At 44.6% G+C, this 23321-nt stretch overlaps 1 protein-coding gene across 2 annotated transcripts in view; it reads right to left on the reverse strand.

Moving 5' to 3' along the window:
• Nucleotides 1–674: 674 nt before the first annotated feature.
• The window catches only part of LOC135260958 (GTP-binding protein Rheb), a 33685-nt gene continuing 11038 nt past the window's right edge, over nt 675–23321 (reverse strand). For both annotated transcript variants that reach the window (XM_064346722.1, XM_064346721.1), the window contains 6 exons: nt 16573–16640; nt 15674–15756; nt 8016–8072; nt 7862–7909; nt 5392–5473; nt 675–1894 (listed from right to left, as the gene is read on the reverse strand). In XM_064346722.1, the coding sequence (XP_064202792.1) occupies nt 1802–1894; nt 5392–5473; nt 7862–7909; nt 8016–8072; nt 15674–15756; nt 16573–16640 (431 nt within the window). In that variant the 3' untranslated portion in view covers nt 675–1801. The remainder of the gene's footprint in view (nt 1895–5391; nt 5474–7861; nt 7910–8015; nt 8073–15673; nt 15757–16572; nt 16641–23321) is intronic.

Consider the following 23321-nt stretch of genomic DNA (forward strand, 5'->3'; position numbering starts at 1 on the left):
TCTCCTGAATGTCAGTAATGTAAAATAAAGGGCGCACACCCACGAAGGTGAGTGGTAGACAACTGCAGTACACCAGTGGTACCATCACGCAATCTCTGTGTCTGTCTCTTCTGTCTTTGCAACCAGATTCCCACTTCCGACGGTGCATCAAGATGTCGGACTGTCTTCTGCTGCAGAGCAACGCCTTCATCAATATCCAGTGCTGTAACACCGATCGGTGCAACGCGTGACACAGAAGCTGGTCTCCAATCTGGCAACACACGCATTCAAAGTGGAAAGAGCATTTTAGCACCGAGGGTACATTATAACAGGACCCCAAAAAAAGCCCGTGTTGTGCAGCTAAAAACGATATTCCAGTGATGAAGTAAAAGGCTGATTGACTCAGTCGACCTTATTTCTTTGTCTTTGGGGGGGTGGAATTAGGTCAATGTTACACTTCATGGAGATTCATGAGAAAGGTTCACATACTGTAGGGGATGTTTTAATAAAGTTACTCCATGCATAGATTCAGCACTGACTTTTTGGTCATCAGTCAATCAACATGCAGTGGATATAGATCAGCCATTTAAAATAATAATGGGGTAAAATCATTCATGGGGTAATTAATTCAAATAAGTAGATATCCTTAAATGGCAAACCACCTTTCCAACAAATAACTTCATCATTTTATGTAAAAAAAAAAAAAAAAAAGTTCCGACAGGAGCTTGTCTCCTCACATTAATTAGTTTGGCCAATGCTTAGTAAGCGAAAATTCAGACTTCAAATTGGGCCACTGTCATTGGCCCCCTGCGGCATTCCCATCACCTGTGGGCATCTTAAAGACCACGGCTTGAATCACTGTTGCACTGCAGAAATAAAACGGGAGCACTGGAAATTGCCAGAATGAAAGTGTTGGCTCACCAATTCTAACCGTTTACGATGCAGTGACAGCCGGTGGCTATTTCTGTGTTCTGTTCCAAGCAGCTGGAAAACGTAGCTGTTCCTGTGTTGGTGAATCTTGCTCTCAAAACGTCAGCTTAGCTCAGTAAAAATAGCACCCAGGTGCAGAGTACTCCCATGAAATAAAACGGCAAGATAAAACTGTGGTGCCGAAAATAGGCAGAATAAAAAAGTGACAATTACATCATGTACGCCACTGCATTGTGTGCATCCAACACTGGTCCTTGCAATATATAAATCTGGACCTTGGAGTTGAGCCTCTATGAATCTATGATTAAATGGAATACAGTGTTTTTATGAAGGTTTCATATTAACAGAACACACTATAAGCCGTAGTATAAGTTCATGATCACGATGCGGACAGACACTAATCAGAATAATACTGTAACAATATACTGCTTTAATGATTACAATCCAAAAACAAAAAAGATTTGAACATTTCACTACACAAGAAAATGAATGCTGGCAACTTTTTTGGCCATAATTATCTTTTAAGAAATACAATATACAAACTGATAAAGGAAGTGTGAAGGGAAACCAAGTAAAAAAGAAGAAATTATTAAAAGGAGAAAAATGGAACATAAAAGGTTCATCTTTCACATCGGAGGTGGGGCTTCACAGGGCGGGGCAGTGGGACATGGGTAAGGGGGTGTGGCTGAGTAACAGATGCATCCCTATTTCACTGCCCACTTATGAAAGACACACACATTCACACACACACACAAACACACACGCACAAAAAAAACAAAAGTGTGATGTAAAAAAATAAAAATAAAATAAACATTTACATGGAGGAGAAAAACAGGCAGTCAGCCTTCAAGTAGAGGGATATCCCAGCATCCAGTGCGGCGACTGGGCAGAATTACATGAGCGAGCATGGTGGCCTGCCCTGCGGCGCCCCTCCGTCCATCTTCTCAGCCTCCAGGATTATCCTCTTAAACACCTCCACAGCAGTCTGGAGCAGCACAGGAAACAAGAGCGTGAGCCAGCACAGGGGTATTACACAGCACAGTCTGAGACAGGACAGGGGTATTACACAGCACAGTCTGAGACAGGACAGGGTTATTACACAGCACAGTGTGAGACAGGACAGGGGTATTACACAGCACAGTCTGAGACAGGACAGGGGTATTACACAGCACAGTCTGAGACAGTACAGGGGTATTACACAGCACAGTCTGAGACAGGACAGGGGTATTACACAGCACAGTCTGAGACAGGACAGGGTTATTACACAGCACAGTGTGAGACAGGACAGGGTTATTACACAGCACAGTGTGAGACAGGACAGGGGTATTACACAGCACAGTCTGAGACAGGACAGGGGTATTACACAGCACAGTCTGAGACAGTACAGGGTTATTACACAGCACAGTGTGAGACAGGACAGGGGTATTACACAGCAGTCTGAGACAGGACAGGGGTATTACACAGCACAGTGTGAGACAGTACAGGGTTATTACACAGCACAGTCTGAGACAGGACAGGGTTATTACACAGCACAGTCTGAGACAGGACAGGGTTATTACACAGCACAGTCTGAGACAGGACAGGGTTATTACACAGCACAGTGTGAGACAGGACAGGGGTATTACACAGCACAGTGTGAGACAGGACAGGGTTATCACATAGCACAGTCTGAGACAGGACAGGGGTATTACACAGCACAGTCTGAGACAGTACAGGGTTATTACACAGCACAGTCTGAGACAGGACAGGGTTATTACACAGCACAGTCTGAGACAGTACAGGGTTATTACACAGCACAGTCTGAGACAGGACAGGGTTATTACACAGCACAGTGTGAGACAGGACAGGGGTATTACACAGCACAGTGTGAGACAGGACAGGGTTATTACACAGCACAGTGTGAGACAGGACAGGGTTATTACACAGCACAGTGTGAGACAGGACAGGGGTATTACACAGCACAGTGTGAGACAGGACAGGGTTATTACACAGCACAGTCTGAGACAGGACAGGGGTATTACACAGCACAGTCTGAGACAGGACAGGGTTATTACACAGCACAGTGTGAGACAGGACAGGGTTATTACACAGCACAGTGTGAGACAGGACAGGGGTATTACACAGCACAGTCTGAGACAGGACAGGGGTATTACACAGCACAGTCTGAGACAGGACAGGGTTATTACACAGCACAGTGTGAGACAGGACAGGGGTATTAGCCATACCCCTCATACAACACAGTACATCATTATTTCCTTGTTAAGGTAAAATCCATGTTAACATAATTGAACATCTCTATCACAGTACACCATGTCAGGGGTTAAGCCTCCATGCAAAAGCATGCTGCACAGACGTGCGTGTGCTTAAGGTGGTAAAGCTTCATTGCTTTATTTCGCTCCACACTCTGCCGGACCAGGTACTCTACGCGCTTCCTTAAGACGCGGCAGCGCTCAGGAACATTAAGCTCCTGCCGCGGGGCCTTTGCTCAGAGGATATCTTCAGCGACGGGAGACAAGCGCGTGGCTCCTGTAACTTAAGGACCATCTGTGCCACACAGCTGGTTGTGTGCTGGTACTCTGTACCCCCCGGGGGGGAAGGTGCCACGTGCCAGCGGCTGCCGTCCGCCAGGCGTCGGAGCGCTCGGCACCCGACCAGAGAGAGGCAGGCCTGGCGAAGGGCCGGTAATCGAGGCTTCTGCAGGTCCGGGCTCTGCTGAACTTCTTGTAGGTGCCGACACCGGAATTTTCCGGAGTCTCAACCAACTTTATGCTGACAGTCGGTGGCCTGCCAGCGGGGAAGCACTGAAGCATTCCCCAGACAAACCTAACGAAAAAAAGCGGCGGCTTCTCTTTGCTGTTCGGGAGGAAAGTCTGCGCTCATGTTTCATTTGTTCAGCCATTGTCCTTGCCCAGGGAGACATCTTACTTTTTAAAGTAAATTGCTTTTTTTCAGGCGGAAACTTGGCAGACTGGATGTTTGCCAAACCAATTAATGTTAAGTAACGTTTGCAAGGTCCCACTGAGCATTTAAAAAAAAATCATTGTTATTCCCCCATTTTCTAACCTTCTACCACATCTGTAGCTTCATTCCAATTCTGTAACATTCACTATGGCTTCTGAAGGAAAATTACTACAATTCCCAATCCTCCTTTCACTCTCAGCACCAACGGACTATAACAGTACCTCAGGTACCTAACAAAACAGGCTTTTAGTGGAGCATGCCCATTCCACAGGAGAGTTACACCAATCAAATAAATCGCTGAGTGCACATTTTATACTATCTTGTACTTTCTCATCATTTTAAGTGTAAAAACAGCCTGTCTTTTTTTTTCCAAAAAATTGGAATAAATTAAATCTCCCTTTAAAACTTTACTACCATATGATACAAAGAGCACCACAGCTGTTTCTGTGAATTAAGTGAGCGATTAAACGCAGGTGCTCAGACGTACTGAATCACTCACTGTCATAATGGAAACACACTGCCCCCTGCAGGAGCTAGAAGACGCTACAGCAAAACTGAATGTGACGCTGTAGCAAATTCAGGGGAATGCAGGAGCAGTCAGATTAAGGCCCGCTTCATACAGCACACACAATGGGCAGAGGGAACCGGTCAGGCAACCCCCACCACGAGCGACGCGACCGCTCCATCTCCACTGTCCTGTGGAGGAGTAATCGACCATACTGTAATTGAATCTTAGAGATTAAAACAGTTCACTCATTCCTTTCTCCCTAGTTAGCCTATGGCTGTAGAGGGAATATGAACTGACAGTCTATAACAGAATTACAGAAAGGCTACTACAATGCGTTCTGGTCTTGGACAATCGAGCTGCATTTTCCGCACGGTTCCCTCAGTAGAGTCATGTCAGGAGAAAAGGAGGGGTTTCCAGCCTCGTGAGCAGCGGGGCTGGTGTCAAAGCTGCTGCTGCTCCATCAGGACTCCATTGTGGCTCGAGCCCAGCTTTCACACCTCATGGCTGGCATGGTAACATATCAATGAAGCTCCAATCCCTTCTCTGTGTACATCAAAATAAATTGAGATTCCACACCTTAGACACAAGCCCAAATCCTGAGCGGGGGGCAGTGGTGATGGTGTTTGTGAGGGTTGAGAGGTGTTATCTGAGAGTTCTGTTAATGTACCAGGCTGGGAAATCCAATATCCCAGAGTGGGGCACAGATTCTTGGCCCTCAAAAATAAGTGACCAACACACACTTACATCCACAGAAAAAAAAGGTTAATCCAAAACCTTCAAACTGTTCAGTCAGAGGAAAAAATAATTATATAAACAAATATAAATGAATTTTGATTAACTGATTAATTTATTGATGAGAAGAATGTCAAAGAATGCTATTTCAAGATCCCTGAACATCTGAGTAATGAAACAGGAATGTAGGAAGTGGGAGGAGACACAGGCAGGCAGAAGGGGCGGGGTTATGAGCAGGAGATGACAGAGCTGAGAAGCCCTGCCCAAAGACACACTCGTACCTGGTTTTCTTTAGCAGAGGACTCCATGAAGGCGGCGTTCCAGGACTCGGCTAAAGCCTTTCCTTCTTCACTGCTGATTACCCTGGAGAACACATGAGCAGGAGAGAGACCAGGCTGCTCAAACAGGAGAGACTGAACACAGCCTACAACACAGCCTACAGCACAGAGCAGCATACACTCCCTGTACAGCACCATCTCAACACAGCCTACAGCACAGAGCCTACAGCACAAAGCAGCATACACTCCCTGCACAGCACCATCTCAACACAGCCTACAGACCAAGAGCCTAACAGCACAGAGCAGCATACACTCTGTCAGCTACCATCTCAACACAGCCTACAGCACAGCCAACACAGCCTACAGCACAGAGCAGCATACACTCCCTGTACAGCACCATCTCAACACAGCCTATAGCACAGAGCCTACAGCACAGCCAACGGCACAGATCAGCATACACTCCCTGCACAGCACCATCTCAACACAGCCTATAGCACAGAGCCTACAGCACAGCCTACAGCACAGAGCAGCTTACACTCCCTGTACAGCACCATTTCAACACAGCCTATAGCACAGAGCCTACAGCACAGCCTACAGCACAGAGCAGCTTACACTCCCTGTACAGCACCATCTCAACACAGCTTATAGCACAGAGCCTACAGCACAGAGCAGCTTACACTCCCTGTACAGCACCATTTCAACACAGCCTATAGCACAGAGCCTACAGCACAGCCTACAGCACAGAGCAGCTTACACTCCCTGTACAGCACCATCTCAACACAGCTTATAGCACAGAGCCTACAGCACAGCCAGAGCAACTTACACTCCCTGCACAGTAATGTCTCAACCCACCCGAAGGACCATAAAGCAAGTCATATCTGAATCAATCATTTCATGGATGCAGGTCATGCATCTTCAGGTTTATGAGTCTTGCAAGACCAACAGAAGTGTCCATAACTGTTACGACTGGGATCATTATTTTACATGTAAATAGCCAATATCAAATTGACTCCCTAAAATGAGCGGCCCAAATTATGGAAATAAACGAGCGATTAAGTCAAAAGCTGGCTGAAATGAATGTGTGTCACCAGTGCTGCGTACTTTAAGCCCTCTAAGAAGTCTTCTTCAGCACTCGTTACACGACAGCTAACGATCACAGTGATCATAAAACAAGACCACAGGGGAATTTAATTCCTCACTTCTGCCGCTCCCATTATTAATACTTATATTAATGTTTTATAACAAGCCATTAAACATCTAAAAAGCATTTACACTGGTGTTAAATAAAACCATATAAAAATACCACATTTTGAGATACAGTTGGCAAATAAAATAACACCAATTTAAACTGTCTGCAGTGGGAGTCCATGCACTCCAGCACCACTGGTGAAGCACCACTTTCATTTGGATGTTCATTTCCACCGACTGAAATATTACATTAAAAAATAATCACATTTCAGTTAATGGCAGTGGAAGACATTAGTCACTTCGACCTCACTTGAACTAACTTGCATGTTAAGCAGTGGATGTGGAAATGAGATTCTCTGTGTAAGGAGGGGGTGCTTTACCCCTAACTATCCTGAGGTGCAGAATCAGGGACCCCTTTTAGGGATTGTCATGAACTCGGGGTGCTTATGCTCCTGGATATAACCAGCTGCCAATCACAAGTATAAGTGAGGACTGGAGAAGCTACTCTCCCAAAATGGCAGAAACCTCCATCAGCTACGCCGGAGAACCCTGTTTTCAGAGCACTGAAAAGGATGCATCCATCCGCTCAGAGATGCAGGGAATTATGAGTAAAAATCCTAAATATATTTCAGACCCCAACTAGGCAACTACACAGACATTTTAATTCAATGTAAGAAGTAAAGCATTTTCGAAGCCAGTTTTGAGACTATGCCCATAAGTCCATTCTTATTGTTGCCGTAACAACCATCCCTGCAGTTTTATTCAGTTTGCACAAAGTGCAGTATGAAACAGCTGCATACTTCATATCTTACATCAGTGTGCGTTAATGCAAAGCTTTTGTGATGGAAACAATGCAGACAAACTAGTCACAGAGCTACTGGGCTCCTCCAAATATGAGAAGAACATTTAGCATTTTTCAGCACTTCTTATTAACTTTTGTTGAAGGATTTTAAAAGGCATCCTCTTCAACCTGATGTCATGGTTGAATGTTCAGATAACAGCTTTTCTGAAGAGACGTGCCATCACTAATGGACCTCAATATTCTTCAATATTCATTTTTACTTCCAACTAAAGCCCACTTGTGTGCTATGAAAGAAATGCGAAGGATAAAAAAGAAATACATTTTCCACTGGTTACGCTGGACTAAAGGCAAATTCTTTATTAATAAAAATGAGCCACAGGCAGCGTTGTCCTCTGACTGCATGATCTAGCAAATGACAGTTGAGTCCTCCTCACTGGACACACTCACTCATGCTGGAAGTGCTAGACGCATGACAGCACTTACCGTTCCATATGCAAATCTTTTTTATTCCCAACCAACATAATGGGCACTCTGTTGAAGGAAAGAGAACACAGAGAGCACGTCAATTAATGACAGATGGCAGATATTTTAAAATACGTATGGTACGTATGGTTTTCAGATAATCAAGAATACTCACTGAACCTTTCCCACCATATCCAACAGCTTTTCATGAATAACTTTTACTACTTCAAAACTGTAAGACAGGGAAAAGAGGAGAACGGTAATCAGCCAACATGATTAGAACTCAGTGCTCTCCAGAGACAAGATGTAATGCAACTCTCCAAAGGCACAAACACCCTTACAGCATAAACAGTGCAAACTGACTGGAGGAGGTCTACTCGCAACCGCATGTGAAAGATAAATGTTGAAATGACATCAGCGACTACACGTGAAAGCACTTTCCAAAAACAGACGCCATTTTTGTCCATTCAGCACCTCCCTCTCTCATTCAGAGTTTGGCATGATGTCCCATACCTGCTGGCGGTTTCCCAAATGTGCACCCGCAATGCACTGCAGGTGTACATTAAGTCAAATTTAGGGGTATATCTGCCTCTACAACTGAACTCAATGAATACAAGGGTTCATTTTTTCTTCATAAACAGCTCGCCAAGCTAATTTAGCAAGAAATGATCATTAGGGCTTAAGGATAAAGTTTGATTCAAACGAGGCCTTTGTGTTTGCTCTGCTTTAAATAGCCTATAGGAAGTGCCGATCACTCTTTGTAACTGTGATGAGACCATTGATGTGACTGTGAATGGGGGGTGTGGGGGGTATGAGGGTCTGCTGGGTTTTTTGGTGATCCGGTTTACTCTTGCTTCACACCAGATCTTAGAACGCCCCCCTCCCAGGCTTTGATTCACAGTTCTAACCATGGTGTGGTCCAGTCAGGGATAAGACTCAGTCCTACGCAAGGAAAAAAGACACATTCGGCTGATGTCCCATAGCGGACACAAACTCATGCTGCAGGCAACCAGTCTCCTTTAAAATAAAAATAAAAATTCCTTTTCCCAGATCAAAGAGTTTTTGTGCAAAACCCCCTGTTCTCAAGACTCCCAGCTGGGACACAACTTGCACAGCAGTAGTGAGAGAAAAAGCTCCAGAGTTTGGATGGGTGGGCACTGTGGTGTGACCCAAATGCCCCTTGAGTGACACTCATGTTTCCAAACTAGGACAATGGCCCACTGCTCAGTTTGGATGGGTTCTGGTACCGTTACTTTGACCACAGCATACAGCAGGGCTGCCCAACCCTGTTCCTGGAGATCTACTGTCCTGTACATTTTCAATTTAACCCTAATTAGGCACAACTGATTCTATCAGTTATCAGCTCAACCGCATCTCTAGCTGCTGAATAAGGCATGCTTTGTTAGGTTTGGATGGCAGATCTCCAGGAACAGGCCAGGTTTGCAACCCTGGTGTACAGCATCCTCAAATGATGGACATGTGGCTCAAACCAATGTCTAAATCAGGATTACTGAGGGCTGAAGGATTCTTTTAACAGTTTTCAGTCCAGAACTCATGTTTACAAATGACACGCTTTACTTATCAAGGAAATTTCATTATTTTCCAGCTTCAAAATTTAAGAAAAAAGGTGATTACACATGGAATTCAATGACCGTCACATCCCAGCAGACGCATTCTCAGGGGGAATACTGTTTCACATACTCACCACAGGCGTATACAAAAGCACAAAGGGGTTATAATGCAGGGCTATACAGAACTGTACCCATTCTGTGAGGTGACCTTGTAATTCTTTTCAATGACCAATCACAGAGGAGAAAGGGTCCAGTTTGACTTAAGGTGAGTCATTCTTGGCCTGTCACCTTGGCAGATGGGGTTAGCTACAGGGGGCCTTCAAATGAACGCATGGCCCCTTTGAGGCACAACACTGCTTTTAGCTATGCAGGTCAAATAAAGATGGATATTCCTTCACACTGCCCGAGGTTATGCTTCTCTTCTATGTTTCGTCCTTATGCACAATCAAACAACAATGTTGTTCCGGCCTTAACTTTGCACAGTCAGGTTAGGGGAGTGCAATATTTCCTCTTTAATAATGCAGCACTTTACATTACTGCTAGACATATTTGAACTTGTGCTGTGTGAGAAATTACAAAAGAAAACCTTCCTGAAATCTGTCACTCAAAGATAAAGGTCACTGCCTTCAAACTACACAGATTTCATACCGTAAAAAAAATCACTGGAGTATTCGAAAAAGCTGTACACAACACTGAGAGACAAAAAACACAATATTATTCATTTTAATTGCTGCAGGCTTTCATTAAATTTCCAATTAAGAGGGAAATGTCCTGTTTAGAACTGAACAGATAATGGATACTCCAAGGATTTAGTCTGTGTGTGGGGAAAACGCCATGAAAGCCAGCAGAGTGTTTGCTATTCAAGGTCAGGCCCAGTCTGAGCCGCCTGCCTTCCTCACACCAGCCAGTACGGTCACAGATAATACGCTCAGTCTTCCAAAATAAAACACAAACATAAACAAATGACTTCTTTTACAAAAGGACAAAGAGGCCGAATTTACCACACATTTCTTAAAAGTCACAAAGACAACCCACATCCATTATAGAATTCCTAATCCTCTTTCGTGCAAAATTGAATTTAGGCTACAAACACTACAGTATGTATGCTATGTTATATGCATACATTAAATGGCATATGTATTGCATTTACATTTTTACCCACACATGCAGGCCATTGTTTTTACTGCACCTTAAATAATCCCTGCAAAATATACCAGTAAACAAAATGTAGTGGTTCATACTTTTTTGCAATGCGCCTTTTAAAAGTGCTGCTATACATTGCATGATTTGGATACTACATAATATTATACAAAAGCAGAATTTTCTATTCGTTTAACCAAGGGCTGTTACTGTTTGCATTTTCAACATAATACAGCATGCAATTCTGTTAGGCAGCCCATAATGCACTGGGGCCATATTGCACACTACCATAAAGGACTGGTTTCCACACACTGGCAGAGTGTCATTAAGTTGTGGGTGGGTTCAGCTGACTGCTTCACCAAGCATGCATTATCTCCACATGACAACAAGCTTTAATTAATTCATTAATCTGCATTGACTTTCCAGTATAAACTACTGCGTAAGTTGCCCTAGAAAAGGGCATTCCCAAATAAATAATTAAAATGAAAAAAGTTTGCAAATACTCAGTGATGGGGCTCAAATCGACTGGTTAATTAGGCACATCAATTTGAATCACTGGATTGACATTTAATGCATTTTACACTGGAGGACGGAAAGCAAAAATAATTGGATTTTTGCCCACAATTCAGTGCCTGTGCAAATGAAATCTTGATTAGCCATCAGTTTTGCTTTTATTATTTTTGTGATTTAATTGCAAATTCATTTTTAAATGGAGATTATATAATAACATCCTTCCATTATTAGCCTGACTACATTTATATATTCATGAACATATCACTTTTTCGGCACAAGAAAAAGAAAATATGAAAGTTCCAATAAAATGAACAGAAATGATTAAAATGAATATATGTCCAGGAAAGATAAGAATCTCAGAAAGGGCTTGGTGAGAAAGCTCTCCTATTATTACATAAATAATCAATTTCAGCAAAAACATTATATTCATGGACCAAAAGTGCATAATTACACAAATTAAATGTTTTGGAAAATGATTTAAAAACTGAAGAAATTAATATACAAAGTCAATTAGAGAACAACATTTTATTGGTTTACCAACTAATTTATCTGTATGTATTTAAATTATTACTTCGCACACCAAATCCAAATCCAAATCCTTTGTGAACACTACATCCTTTCAAATTCACTGTATCTAGTTACTGTAGTGCCCTATAGTCCGATATTAAGTCCTGATCATAGCCATGGAAGTACAGATTCAGTCAGTGGTATGACCCTGTTTCACAGTGCAACAGTGACTCCTCTGGTCAGAGGGGTAATTGCAATTTGCTTGTGCCATCTGCACATGAAGTCCTTCTCCAACACAATGACCATGCAGCGTAGCTGATGGACTGTGGAATGAAAAACATGACTGAGTGGTTGAACCTCAGAGGACAGCAAATACAGTAGCTACTTCTCTGGGCTTTCCCAAATTGGCAAACAATGTTGCAGTGGGCCAACAAATATGATTATGTGTTCAACATGTGGAGAGAAAAATAAAAACTGAAAATTAGTATAAAAAATGTCTCTCCCAAGCATGAAAATTCTCAGATGAGGGTTGAACCTGGACCTATGGGACTACCGGCCACACTCCTGGGGAGTGTTATTTACTGACTGAGCCAAATACACTGAACAAAATGATCCAAACTAACAAAATGAAACTAGATGCCGTCATGGTTATTATCATCAGTAAATTCTGCAGAATTCAATATGTACATCCTGCATAATGTAATCTGATGGGAATAAACAGTTCTGTAGCAACACTAATATGGCACATAAATCACTGAATATTAGCAGTGCTCCCAAAGATCAGCCATTATAATGAAAAATCACTGAAGACACCCGGCTTCTCCATAAAACCAAAAGTAGATGCATCTGTCTTTTAAGGATGTTAAACAAAAATTTACCAAATAATTCCTGCAAAGCATTCTGGAACATAAACCAACTTTCACCGATCGATATGAGTGTTGGTTCATCATGCAGCAATTATGAAAACATTTCAATCACACTTTACAGCCTGATCAGACTACACAGCATTATCACATAGAAGATCCTGTTTATAGACACTACAACCGAGTCTATAAATACAGGATATATAGATATCCTGTACACACACACACACACACACACACACACACACACACAGGAGATATAGCGTGCAGATCGGTATTTAGGACCTGTCTTGTGAAAGCATTTCTCCAGTAGAATTTCACTTCATCTGATTCAATTACAATAACACTCACTCAGCTGACTGAAAATAACAATGGTATGCCACTGGAGGGGTGCGTGGCCATGGTCACGGGCACCATTCATAAGTTCAGCCATTCACAAAAATAACTCTGAAAGGCCAGTAGCAGTATCAGTCAAGCAGCTGACAGCGTTTGCCCAATCACAGTTCAAAACACGATGGCCACCATTATGACAGACAAATGCATTCACATGCATTCGTCTCATGTGACATTTATTTGGCTGCCAAAGGTCATCTTCAGTGAGTGCAAGGCACCCTCTGTCATCTGTCAATTTGAATGATGATCACGTTTTAGGAATAATGAGCGAAAATCAATGGGAAATGGAAATCAGGTGATCTGAATATATGAACTGTGTGTCGCTCACATCTTGAGTCTGTGTGTATGTTACCAGAGCTACCTCACACACACACACACACACACAGACACAGACACAGACACGCACACACACACGCAAAGGTACATCCTGTTAGCAAATAATAATCTCCAACAATACAGTTTACTACACACACACACAAAGAAGGCATACACTGACTAAATAGTTTGGTTCAAAAATGAAACCTTCATGAAAGGGAGCAAATATCTGTAATCCGTTTTAGTGGGTCGATATCTGTCATGACCTCCTGGTGATTAATGAATCATTAATGAATGTCCAAAAACAAAGCTGCACTGACAGGCACAACAACCATCATGTTTTTGGCTTGCTTTCAGAGCTCACTACCATCTGCAAAAACCCGGTCAAACTTTACCATCACTGAACCAGGACAAGCAAGAAGGAGAGACATTGTCATATATCGCAATACAAAATGGCCTCTGATATTGGAGCAGGTCAGAGGCTAACTAGCATAGCTGCTCAGTGTGAAGCGTGTCGGCTAAAGGACACGAGTGGTCGTCATTACTCATATACGCATCTTCAATAACAGTAGGAAAGCAATGAGGCGCACAACTCCCAGGCAAATGCCAACGAATCTGTACGTCATTTTCATAATTCACTGCAAGAAATAACAGATCGCCCATCAAGTGAACTAGCGCAACTTGCAGCCGGACCTCATTACCTTTCAATTAGCACTAGGAAACAATTCCACATTTAGTCCTTCATCCTCACTAAACTACCAGGGTGATCTACGAAGATAGATCTAACCTTGTGCACTCAAGTCTCTTAAGATGTTAAAAGCCCCTTTGTTTACAACAGCACACAGTGTGCACAAAGAACATTCAGCTTGTAATTTGAAGTAGAATCAGTGGATTAGTTTTATGTTGCAATTTTCGTTGAACATGTCTAAAGCACATAAATGATTCTCATTTATCGTGAATTGCTGTAGGAGATTCTCATTGTCTAATGCACATAACTGGGGTTTAAATTCAGCTGCATGCTTTCTGCGTAGTGCCTGTACAGATTTAAAATGTACTCTGGAGTGAAGTGAAAAGTTGGCCATATTTTACACACAAGTTGTTGGCGCTTACCAGGATGATTTATAAATGTTCCATAAATCCAACTTTACACGAGGTCCTACACAGTAAAGTGTTCAAAGTTAATTCCGCTGTGACACAGCTTGTGAGTCCAAAAGAAAAGCAAATGTACCTTATGTGAGCCAAACCTACGCTGAGCTGATTTATCACTGATCATTTCTGTGTGTACAGAACCTCTATCCTGTTAGGCTGATGTACTGTTCTATGTTAAGCCTAGGAAAGAATTGATTGGATGGATTCTTTAAAAAAACATCCCACCCTGAACAGATTTTTTACTGTCCACCATCTTTAGTTGACACAGGATGAGCAGCAAAAGTAAATCAATCCGACTCCTATTTTCCCCACAATAAAACCGTGTCTTATATCTGATATATGACTCTATAGCCGCACTCACAAAGTGCTCTGTGCCAGAGCCTTCTTTATGGGCTCCCACTTATAGTGCCACATCACAGAAATGTAAACCTGAGCTCGCTCTTCCTCAGAGGCTGATTAAGTACAAATGTTGAAAAGTGAAGAGGCAGAGGAGGAATGCCTGGATTTCATTACACAAGCGTGCAGCACTCCACATCAGTGTGCCACACTTCCTCACACACACGCAGACATACACACACACACTCAGAAACACTCAGACATACACACACAAACACACATACTCACACACACACATACAAACACAAAGACACATTCAGACACACACACACACTCGCACACACACGCTCTCACACACACACACACACAAACATACAAACACAAAGACACACTCAGACACACACACACACACACACTCAGAAACACTCAGACATACACACACAAACACACTCACACACACACATACAAACACAAAGACACACACACACTCGCACACACACGCTCGCACACACACACACACACACACACTCAGAAACACTCAGACATACACACACAAACACACAAACGCACATACTCACACACACACATACAAACACAAAGACACACTCAGACACACACACTCAGACACACACTCACACACATACACACACATTTTGGAACATCAAGTCGGCTCATTTGTATTTATTATTCCAGTCCTAACATGCTGACGGAATATTAATTCCATGCAATTATGCTGAAGTACACACAGCATATTTTATATCCACACATCGTTCCATATGTGATAAAAAACTTCATCATCACCGTTCCCTCCAGAGGAGGAAGCGAATGCTGGGATGCATTTATTCAGGCGGTGGAATAAACACATTACACATACACATTCATAAATACATAATTCAGCGGCTGTCGGGGTGCAAATTCTTCACATTTGTATGAACACTGCAGGATTTTTGAGCCTTCACAGGATTCTCCATGTTGTTTGATGACTCCTCTAATCTGAAGCCGGTCTGAAGAAGAGCATAAATAAATAAGAAAGCATGTCTGCTCACCTTTTGTTGGATGTGACTGAATAAACCAGGATGTATCCATTGATGTCTATAGAATACGTCTGAGGGAAGATTGAGTATTCGTCCTGGAGGGAACGGTGCCGTTTGTGAGCGATTTGCAGCAAAAAAAACAGAAGAGAAATGAAACATGAGAAAAGACTACTGTAAGTCCACGTTCAAATACAAACTGATGAAAGCACGACCTGTTTGTGACCTGCAGGGTTGTGGTACATTACACTGCCAGATAACATATTGCCATGTGATATAACATAAGCACACACATATGAGCCATATCGGAATGTTCAAGGTGGTGTGGTGGTTCGGGATCTGATCCAATGGGCATTGCTAGTCTGATTCCCAGACAGGGCGCTGCCATTACACCCCCGAGAAAGGCGCTTCCTCCAGTAAAAACCCAGCCGTATAAAGGGATTTACCCAGCATGCTTTAAAAAGGAGCTAGAGTACGTAAGTCACGCTGCATAACGGAGCCTGCCGAACACATGCAGTAAGCACCGTGCTGCTGGCCTCATTTTAAACAACGCATTTATATCAGCGCGCAGCACCCGGATACTGTACGCTTTGACAGCGCATTATTTAACATCACCGTTATTACTGAACGCTTTGAAGGGAGCGAGCGCCATTAAATCCACAGCGTATGCTGGAATTACAGGCTCCAGACTACGCTTAAAAGCCAGTATCTGAAAAAAAAAGAAAAAATGAAAACTCACGCAGTTACAAAAACACTTACGGGGGCATGCTCTGAAAATGTGCTTTCTGCATTAGCCTGGTTTTTAGACGCATTAACGTACAGTGGCCAGGGAAGGAACAGAACCAGTGTGTCTGAGGACTCTTTGTGTTGGAGGCGAGGAAAGCGCACTTATCAGCACGCGCTGCCCGTCTTACCTGGCCGGCCGTGTCTACCAACTGCAGGTGGTACTCCTGCCCGTTGACGGTGATCATTTTCGTAAACGCTGCGGAGGAGAGGGAAGAGCGATCAAGCACTGAGGACCTCCTCCCCACCGGCACACGGCTTCCTCGGGACACGAGCCCGGTTTCCCGCGGCAACGGCGGCGGGCCGTGAGGTGGGCTAGAGAGCGCCCCCTGCAGGCTCCTGTACCTGTGGCAGTATATAAACAGGGTGTTTCTGAAGGGAACGCTGGGCCTTTTCAGCAGCCCTCCGCATGTCCAGTATAAGTCCACACGCTGCTCACCGAGTGACAAAATGGCCGCCACGAGGGGCTCTGCAGCTAACGCCGCCGCCGCTAAACCCAGCTGGCTGAAGTGATGCCAGCGGCTATCAAATCTCAGTATAACAGCACTTCTGCCAGCCCTGAGATAGGACAGGTTATTAGATGCACCTGCACGTGGCTTATATAAAAATATGTACAGACTTTCAGCATGTGCTTTTAAAATATGGATTATTCCACTGAGTTTGCGCTGAGGGGCAGTGCATGATAAAAACACCTTTGGGAATAACAACAGCTTCATAAATGCTGACAACTACAAGACATAATTCCCTTTATATCAAAATGCATGGCCACTTAACCACTCTAAACATATTTGATATCGATAGGCCTATATTAGATTAAGCAAACACGAATATCGCGGGAGATCATGCACTTACTGCGGCAGTTGCTTCAAGCAAGTGCTTAAATATTCAGGTCCATTTAGTAACGCTATGATCTCCAAATGGTTACACAAAACGCCAAGAATAAGAAGAACACAGCGCAGAGTCCCTCGGGCGACCTTAGGGAATTACCCAAACTCAAACTAGATTACATCAATTTGAGGCCAAATTCTTCACATTAGTAAGCTTTTAAAAATACACGCATTTCAAATTCAATTATATTTCACTGTAACTGGACCTACAAAGTAGTGTTCTGGTTTTAGGTTTAGGTTAAATAAGTTCAGTTGTAACTGACATGACAGGGTATTTTAGGGGCTACCTTATTTCCTGCCTCAAAGGAAATCAAGTAACCCAGAAGGGATGGGCAGCCCTGGTGTCTGAATCACTAGGAGACCAAGCTGACCAGGACCTGCGTAGATCCACTGAATCTACAGTTACATGGATGGGCTAAGATCAGGTGGGGAGTATAAGGTGAGCCATCCAGATTACGTAGGGATCTATGTGAACCTGCGCTCTGCGTCTCCTAGTTACATAGACCCAGTGAGGATAAGGACATGCTTCAGTTGTGGAATTCGAGGTAAAAACTGGCATATATTACAGAGCAGGATGAAGAAGAACAGCAGATTTGCACACAGTAACAGCCAAACTGGTGCTTGTGACGGCAGCCAGCAATTATTCAATCAGCAATGAAAGCTCTGGAGTGGGGCACTCATGTAAGGCACTTCACAAGATGCATCTACTTATAAAACTACACCCTAGATTTAACACTGTAATTATATCACAGCCTTGCCTGAATTGAAACAGCACACGGTCGTGCAGTAACCGTCCGTCAGCAGTGAGCATAATCACAATTCAGCCTCTGGCTGGCAGCGAACGCACTGTACAAGCCTGAACAACAAAAGAGCTCTTACAGAACGGCATTCTGGGACATCACCTTCAGGCAAAGATCTTCAGCTTGATGTGGAACAAAACCCGGTGTGACATGACCAAACATTTGGGTTACATTCACAACACAATACAAATTGGAATTCCCAATCTTAAACACAAGAAAGAACAACTGGGAGGCCCTCAGCGTTGGGATCTGGGTGGGAAGCTAAAGTTGGACAGGGATGAGAATGAGATCACAGCTCACAGAGCCCAGGAGGACTGCAGACCTACCGCTTCTCCTTCCTAAGGAGGTCCTAACTGGACCCTGGTGAGCTACTGGGAGTGGGAGTTGGCACATTCTGTTCTTTGGTGACCATTCAAGCTGATACAAGGCTCTGGACACTCTCAAGGTTTAATAGCATGCTACTGGTAACAAGTCCTGAAACAACAATGAGCTCGCCGTGCCCTTTGACCCCATATTGTAAAAATAAAAACACTGAGAGAAAAGTCATACCTCAACACTGGTGTCCATCTTTGTCTCACTGTATCTAAACCACAGCATTGCAACCTGAAAGGGCTCCTGTTAAATGCTATGCAGGGTTAAGGAAACTATTAAATATTCAGAATTATGAGGCACAGAGTACTTTCCTCCACAAACTGATGATGAAATAATGCCTTGCGCCTCAGGGGGTGGGGTTAAACTGGCTTTCTCCGAGCATGTTTTTGTCCCAGCTGTATTCATTAACACCACCCACTGTTCTTCTCTCACTAATGGCATCCCTCTTTTTTTCATCACACTTTTTTCCTACTGCTGCTGTATCCGCTCAGCGCGTTCCGCGACTCTCTCCATCTCTCCCGCTCGCCTTCCATTTCGGCCTGCTCGTCTCACAGGCCTACCGCAACCTGAGCTCTGAAAGCCCTTCAGAGATGCAGAAGAATAGCAGTGCATATTTACATTTGAACCACTCTGCAGACACTCTTATCCAGTGCGACTTAAATTCTTTACATATAACCCATTTACATAGCTGCCTATCTACTGAAGCAATCCGGGCTAAGTACCTCGCTCAAGGGTACAACGGCAGAACCCCACCTAGGAATTGATCCTGTGACCTTAAGAGTTACAAGCGCGGCTATCAAAGCATTAACAGTACAATGCCCGCCCTAGTACAGTCATTTCATTTAGAGTCACTGAAATTTCTCAAGGCAGCAAGTGTCCTGGGAGCTGAACAGGTTCGTACTGTTGGCCCCCCCCTCCGCCCTCACCTCACCCCGGAAGACCCCGGAGCCGCGGCCAAAATCGCTGCGCCTGCACCGCGGCGCTCCTTAACGAACCCCCGCCTCGTTAAGGCAGCGCATCCACAGAGGCGTTATAGGCCGGGGGGGGGGTCCTGTCAGATCAGGTTAGCGCTGCTGCAGTTTCAGGGCACCCCAGCCAGCGGCCGGGGCTATTAATAGCGGGGAGAGACTGCAGAGCGCAGCAGAACGGGAGGAAGTGGGGGCGTGACTGCCACCGCACCGCTGGTACAGAACAAGCACAGGAGTCTCAGCGCACACACAACCGCGCCTCACCTGGAAAAGGAGCATGCATGCATAGTTAGTGCGGAGGGGGGGGCACACAGGGGGTAAGAGCCCCTGAGGACCCAGCTACCCACACCTGCCCCTACCTGGTGACCAAGCATCACCCCAAAAGCCCTTTTTTGAGGCCCTTCTCGCTCTCTTGGCTCACTCATCTCTGGGCTCGTCCTGCAGTTCATCTGCTACTCTTTCAGCTCTAGCAAATCCAGGCCTTGACCCCCAAAGCCTCAGAGGTTCTGCAGACAAGCCCTTCCCATCTCTGACTCACGCCCCCCGAGCCCCTTCCAGTAGGTTTCTGCTCTTTTCTCCCGTTTCAACACTGCCATACATATAAACCTTCTGTGTGCAAAGAAGCATCTCCAACTGTTAGATGAGCATAATTCTTGCGGAGCTACAACACAATAAACCAACAAAATACCATTACTGTTAGCACTTTGATATTGACAAGTGTCAGTAGATTCACGAAAAAAAGCTGAGGAATCACCTCCAAAGTACATCAGTCACCCTGGGGGGTGTATCATCGGTGCACCTTCATGGTATAGGCCAAGCTTAATCTGTCTCAATCTCTCATTTGCCCCGGTTCTTCTTTGAAGTTTCTATTGCCACAGAAAGCACTTATTTTCATGGGAGAAGAGTCTCCCTGTGGCTCTGTAACAGACAACAAAGCAGACAATTTCTTTTTTAAAAAGGGTCAAGAGGCACCCGAAGAGACATCAAGCACTGTTAGCATCTTGTATGGCTCCCCAGATGCTCTAATTTGCCAAGCTGATTCATGTTCAACCATTCACAAGCGCTGCGCTCTGTCGCTACAAAGCAGGCATGCAATGCATGCTGGGATACTACCTAGACCTGTCTGCCACTTATGATTCACTACACTAAGAACACAATCGTAGGCAGTCAACAATCATTAACTCATTAATATAGACTGTGTGTTGTAGTTACTGCAGGAATTAGAATCACGGATCTGGACTTGAAAGGAAGCCAGTCTGAATTCCAGGAAAGACACTGCCATTGAGCCCTTGGACAAGATTCTTTTTTATTTTTCTTTTGGAAATTTGGGCATGTCCAATTCCCACCCAAGTTTGGTATGGCCAATTGTCTACAGACACAGCCGTGTTCATGCTCGAACCTCAATCCCGATTCAGGGGAGTGTAGACGTCCACGGACTTGTAGGCATCCAAGACACATAAAAACTTATTTTACACCACAGACTACAGCTAAGTTCACATAGCGGAGTCAGAGGAAGACCTTTCATACGCGGCTTTAGCCTGCAGCCCAGGGGCGCCCAACCCATCTGCAGATGTCACCAAACAGCGATAAACGTTGACCCCTAACCGACTGAACCCTCCCATACTCCGGGTGTGCAAAGCACTGTAAGGCCACCAGCCACAGCTGGCACTGGCACGGTCCGGATTCGACCCAAGCATCAAGGCACGGTGCCATGAGCCATCCATCCAGCAGCCCCTTGAGCAAGATTTTTAACCTTATTTGCTTCAATACATAACCAGCTGTATAAATTAGCATATTTATAGAAGGGTAAGATACGTATACCAGGCTAGATAAGGGGTCTGCTAAGCAAATATTTAATTTGGAACGTAGCGTGATAAAGTAACAGAGTCCAAACCACGTAAGTGCCGACTGTAACTGGCAGCCCTGCAGGGCAACGTACAATTGGCCCCAGCATCACTCGGGGGTGGGGCTAGTGTCAGTTGGACAGGACCGTTTCATTGCACACCAGCTGGTCCAGCAGGTGACCGCAGTTCTGCCGGATAAGCAGCACAGTCCTCCCCCGACCCATGTCAATTTGGGCCCGATTAGCAAATGGAAGTGTTGTGGTTGACAACACAAGCTTCAGAGATCACAAGTGTGTTTTCGCCCTCCAAAACAGATAGCAGAGGTGGCAGCAAAGAGCGCTGTCCAAATTTGTGAGAAAAAGGGGGGAAAGCATTTAAAGACAAAAAAAAAAACAGTAACATAAACATGGAGCAGAAAATGCCAGTGGCAGCTCTGGGCTGTGGAAATGAGACGTGCCCCTGGGTGAATGCGATGACTGGGGCTGCGGTTCAGCCACATTATATTTTTGATTTGCTTAGTGCCAAAAGCCCTTATCCACAGAGAGGCATTGTGCCTCTCTTCAGCCTACTCACTCTTTATTTTATTTATAGAGGTGCAGTTTTGCCTGAGTGATTCAGGTCAAGCGCTGTGCTGGAGGGTATATCTGCAGTGGCCCCGTTTCAAACCCAACACCTTCCAGGTGAGTGCGGTTCACTGGCTGACTCGTGCTGTACCGTTTCACCGGGGATCGTGCCATGGATCGACCGCACCCCGGGGGAGGAGGGGGGGGTTGCGGTTTTGCGTATTTGCAAACTTTGGAAACGCTGTTGCAGTGGAAGCGGCTCCCTGTGCAGAACTGATAGACGGGCAAACAAGCGCACGTGTGGCGCAGCGGAAAGCACGCGGCTTCACGGGCACGTCTTTCGATGCATGCAACCCCGTATGTGAACCTCAACCTGATTACAGACAAATGCATAGACCGTGAGAGAATTTAACCCAAAACCCGCCACTGCAATCCAAACTCACACAGAGGAGCATTACTGGAAAACTGGAAAAGCAGTGCTTCAGCCCTGTCTCACATACTGAAGCACTACAGTATCAAAGGGCAATATAAACTAATGAAATATGAATATGATGTTGACACCCACAGTCCCACACCATATAGGCCTACATGCAGACACACAGACACACATACACATTTACATGGGTAGAAAAGGAACAAGAAATGAATGGAAAACACAGACAACCACAGAGATATGGCTTTGGTAGTAACATTCCAGCATGCACGGGGTCATATATGAAAGTGATGGACAGGTCTCGTTAATGAGTACGGAACTGCCAGAGACAGAAACTGTCAGCAGAGGGCAGCAGTGAGCAGAAGCGTAAACTCTGGGAATGTGATGCCTGCGTATTCATTCAGTACGAGCGAGACAGGCGAGCAACCGCAGATCAGTTAAGCTAAACTTTCACCTGGGGCCAAGAGCAGGCAGTTACAACAGAAACATTGCTGCACAATAAAATCATGTACATTGCAGTCCCCCCCCCCCCCCCCCACACACACACACACACGCACACTATAGTTCCAATACCAAACTTCCATAGGACCCAGGTGTTATGGTGGGGAGACTACATTGAATCTTTAATTCTAATGTTTACATTTTTAGTTCACAATGGGAGCATTATAGTAAAAAAAAATAGGGAAGCACACCCAATATCAACACCGCAGCTACACCGCAACACCATTACTGCTCCAAATGAATCCTGCCAGACCCTTTTATGTATGAACACAGAGCCTGGCATTGTCCTTTATATCAGAATAGACCTTGAATCTAGTCCAGCCACCAGAGCGGCATGCCTTTGTGTGTGTGTGTGTGCGTGCGTGTGTAAGATAGAGAGAGAGATAGAGAGGCAGAGAGAGTGGGAGTCTGCAGTGAATGAAGGCAGCGATGTTTCCAGAAATACTCCGAGTAGAATTCCCACACATCTCGGAGACCTGGTTTCCGTGCCAACGCAGTTGTGCGGCGCCCAG

Source organism: Anguilla rostrata, chromosome 8 (assembly GCF_018555375.3).
Source record: "Anguilla rostrata isolate EN2019 chromosome 8, ASM1855537v3, whole genome shotgun sequence".
NCBI lineage: Eukaryota > Metazoa > Chordata > Actinopteri > Anguilliformes > Anguillidae > Anguilla > Anguilla rostrata.